This window comes from Portunus trituberculatus, unplaced genomic scaffold (genome assembly GCF_017591435.1).
Source record: "Portunus trituberculatus isolate SZX2019 unplaced genomic scaffold, ASM1759143v1 PGA_scaffold_473__1_contigs__length_34903, whole genome shotgun sequence".
In the NCBI taxonomy this organism is placed as follows: domain Eukaryota; kingdom Metazoa; phylum Arthropoda; class Malacostraca; order Decapoda; family Portunidae; genus Portunus; species Portunus trituberculatus.
The window spans coordinates 8,334-12,327 of record NW_025541641.1 but is presented as its reverse complement, the minus strand read 5'-3'; the positions used below and the strand labels follow the sequence as shown (position 1 = coordinate 12,327).

At 42.7% G+C, this 3,994-nt stretch overlaps 1 protein-coding gene and 1 non-coding gene across 2 annotated transcripts; one reads left to right on the top strand and one right to left on the bottom strand.

The window, feature by feature from the left end:
• The first annotated feature begins 363 nt into the window (after positions 1 to 363).
• Positions 364 to 482, top strand: LOC123500713. The gene has a single exon (XR_006673437.1). It is a non-coding gene; the product is annotated as a 5S ribosomal RNA (ribosomal RNA).
• Positions 483 to 2,787: 2,305 nt separating this feature from the next.
• LOC123500711 (histone H2B) lies at positions 2,788 to 3,189 on the bottom strand. The gene has a single exon (XM_045249352.1). It carries the CDS (start codon positions 3,184 to 3,186, stop codon positions 2,815 to 2,817), a length of 372 nt encoding a protein of 123 aa, XP_045105287.1. The 5' UTR covers positions 3,187 to 3,189; the 3' UTR covers positions 2,788 to 2,814.
• Between the last annotated feature and the right edge of the window lie 805 nt (positions 3,190 to 3,994).

Genomic DNA, 3,994 nt, shown 5'->3' with positions numbered 1-3,994 from the left:
GTACACAGGATAAAAATACTATAAATACAAATAAATATATAAATATACACATATATTCAAAATAAAACAAATAAATAATAAACAAATAACAAAAACAATAAGCAAATTAACCAGTGCATAAATAAATAAACAATTAAAAAAAATAAATTAATAAAAAATAATAAAAATGAATAAAAAAAAAAATACCAATGTAACAAATAAACCACTCTATATGACGGCTATTCCGTCATCTTTCAAACTTCCACTTCCTTCATACTCTCAACCATACTTTATCTTCTACTCTCTATTCTTCTTTTCTTCTCTTGAGTCTATCACCACACCGATCCGATCCGATTTAAAGGGGCCTAAAATCTCACATCGAGTGCCAACGTCTACACCACGTTGAACACACCGCTTCTCGTCCGATCAGCGAAGTTAAGCAACGTTGGGTCCGGTTAGCACTTGGATGGGTGACCGCCTGGGAACACCAGATGTTGTTGGCATTCCATTATTTTTTTATTTATCTATTTATTTATTTATTATTTAATTATTATTATTAGTAGTAGTATCATTATTATTATTATTATTATTATTATTATTTAATAATAATAATAATAATAATAATAATAATAAGAAGAAGAAGAAGAAGGTTTGATTTGTCTATTCTTATATTGTTTTACCTGCTTATTTTATTCTTTGTTAATTCATCCATTTATTCTTGTACTACCTCGTGCCTGGATTACCAGACAAAACTGTGTATTCTAAACACACATGAATAAGAGAGGACTCGAACTGACAATTTTTTATTTTTTCTCCTATAGAGAAATTGCATCGAACCGCTAGCCTAGCTTGGTGCCGGGGGGGAAAGGGGGGATAAGAATGACCACCTGCACGGACGTGTGCTGTGCTCTGTCGAGCTTGGATATTAACCATTGAAGTCTGAAGAAGAAAAACAAAATAAAAATGAAAAAAAAAAATGAATAAAACATTGAAGTAGGGGCTATTGTATCCAATGTGTATGCTAATTTATTCTAATTTATGGAAATTTTATGCAAATTTATGCAAATTAGCCAAATCAAATTTGGGGGTTGGGGGCGAGAGCCCCAGCTAGATAATGGGGGGGACGCGCGTGAAAATCACTCCATTTTCTAATTTTGCGATTTATGCACATATCCGGTAAAATCAAGTAAACGAAAAAAAAAAAAAAGTCAAGAATTGTCGGTGGGATCCTTCTGTCCCTCTCTCTCTCTCTCTCTCTCTCTCTCTCTCTCTCTCTCTCTCTCTCTCTCTCTCTCTCTCTCTCTCTCTCTCTCTCTCTCTCTCTCTCTCTCTCTCTCTCTCTCTCTCGCAAGGTTGGGCCCCGGCAAACCGTATTTAAAGAAGTGCCAGCCTAAGCGCTCAACTCGCCCAACTGTTCGTTCCGAGCGGCAGTAACTTACTTACTCACCATGGCACGTACTAAGCAAACGGCCCGCAAGTCCACCGGTGGCAAGGCGCCCCGCAAGCAGCTTGCCACGAAGGCAGCTCGCAAATCTGCTCCTGCCACTGGAGGTGTCAAGAAGCCCCACCGTTACAGGCCAGGAACCGTGGCCCTCCGTGAGATCCGCCGTTATCAGAAGAGCACCGAACTGCTTATCAGGAAGCTGCCTTTCCAGCGCTTGGTGCGTGAAATTGCCCAGGATTTCAAGACTGACCTCCGCTTCCAGTCCTCCGCTGTCATGGCCCTCCAGGAAGCTTCCGAGGCTTATCTCGTGGGTCTCTTTGAAGACACTAACCTGTGCGCCATCCACGCCAAGCGTGTCACTATCATGCCCAAGGACATCCAGCTGGCTCGTCGAATCCGTGGCGAGCGTGCCTAATAAGTGTGTCATCCAAGGCAAGCAAGCAACAACAAACAATATCTAGGCCCTCTTCAGGGCCAAAGGTGCTTTATCTAAAGAGAATAATATTACATAGACCATGAATGGGTTGGCTTTGATCCGTATGGTCGAGCGATTTCCTGATTAGAAGACTTTTTTTTTTTCTCTCTCTCTCTCTCTCTCTCTCTCTCTCTCTCTCTCTCTCTCTCTCTCTCTCTCTCTCTCTCTCTCTCTCTCTCTCTCTCTCTCTCTCTCTCTCTCTCTCTCTCTCTCTCTCTCTTTCTTTCTTCAACCTTCCTCTCTGTGTCTAGGATCCGATATTCCATGTGCATGTTTCTGATCAGTAGTATGTCGGTGGCCGATGGAGAATGACTGCTTTCCTCCAATCTGATTTGTAGATATATTGATTGATTGATTCACTGCAATTCAGTCAAGAAAAAAAGAAAGAAAAAAGAAATAAAAAAAAAAAAAAAAAAAAAAAAAAAAGGAGCGAAGATTCATGTTACAAGCTATAATAACTGTGTGCTTCCTGAGCTTTGTGTGATGAAAAACGTTATGTTACTGAAATAGGAGGCATCATCATTAATCAAGAAGAAGAAGAAGAGCATGAATGCACCCACCCTCCAAAGCCTGCCTGCCGTGATTAGTATCGTACGTACGCTTAATCATCACCATCATCATACTACTACTACTACTACTACGGGGTGCTGCTGTTGTGCAGTGGATGATGGATCTCTTTGCTCTGACCCGGTTGCGAGCCTCATTAATGACGAGCCAGCCATCTAGCTCATCCATATCCATCCATCCGGCTCTGGTGCACCAGCGGCGACCACCATCCACACTTGTCTATATTGTGTCTCCTTTTTTTTTGGATTCAGGTGTGGCTCCTATGGAGCCGGGTAGGGTTTGAATACTGTCTGAGACAGCAGTTGCTCTTTTTTCTTCTTTCCCCCCTTCTAGCTGACTGACAGTCAGTTTACTTGGAGGAGGTGTACTTGGTGACAGCCTTGGTGCCCTCAGAGACGGCGTGCTTTGCCAGTTCGCCGGGCAGAAGGAGACGGACGGCAGTCTGGATCTCCCGGCTGGTGATGGTGGAGCGCTTGTTGTAGTGTGCCAGGCGGGATGCCTCGGCAGCGATGCGCTCGAAAATGTCGTTCACGAAAGAGTTCATGATTGACATAGCCTTGGAGGACACGCCAGTGTCGGGGTGGACCTGCTTGAGCACCTTGTAGATGTAGATGGAGTAGCTTTCCTTCCTCCTCCGCTTCTTCTTCTTGTCCCCTTTGGCTATGGCCTTCTGAGCCTTGCCAGCCTTCTTGGCAGCCTTTCCTGATGCTTTGGGAGGCATGGTAGTAACGGCGTCGTTCAACTTGCGAAGAGTTGTGTTGTGTTGCACAGTAACAGTAACAGTAAGGGTGGGATAGATAGTGGGGGAAATAAGAGATGAGTGGAAGAAAATAGTGGGGTGAAAAGAGAAGAAATATAGTAGTAGGGAGTAAAGTTGGCGGGCGAACCGCCTTGCTGATCATTCAATGTGTTTACTGTTTTAGCCAATCAGCTGTCGGGGTTGCTCAGCGATGTCTGATCTTGAGTAGGAGCGGAGTTGAAGCTTGAGGTGTTTTGCATCTTCATTTTATAAGTTTATTATAAGTTTATTGTAAGTTTAGTTGGGAGAATTTTTCTGGGTTGTTGGTGTTGTTAAGTGTAAATAGGAACTGGTGGTTCGCTTGAAAGGTTGTTTATAGGTTTTCTGAACCATGGGTGATCTTTGTTGTGTTCGTGTTCTTGTATGATATTGTTGAATGTGGTGTCTCTGAGTGTGTGTGTAAGTGTGTGTAGTGTTTTGTTTCCTCTGTTGAACAGTGTGATGTTGATGGGTGTTATATTGGCAAGTGTGTGCAGCTCTTCGGTGGTGTGACTGTATGGGTGCCTGATATCGAAAGCAAATCGGAGTGCTTTGTTTTGTTTCTTTTGTAATTTATTTACTTGGAATTTAGATAGTGCGTTGAGGGCGTAAGCAGGATATGTTAGAATTGGGAGCACGCACGCTTTTACTAGGTGTAGCTTTATGTTGTTGTTCAGTGTTTGAAAACGTCTCATGGTGTTGATGGCTGTCTGGGCTTTTCTTGTTATTTCATGGACATGTTTCGCGTAAC

Coding starts and splice junctions, on each gene's coding strand:
- LOC123500711 (XM_045249352.1), bottom strand. CDS start 3,186: ATGCCTCCCAAAGCATCAGGAAAGGCTGCCAAGAAGGCTGGCAAGGCT.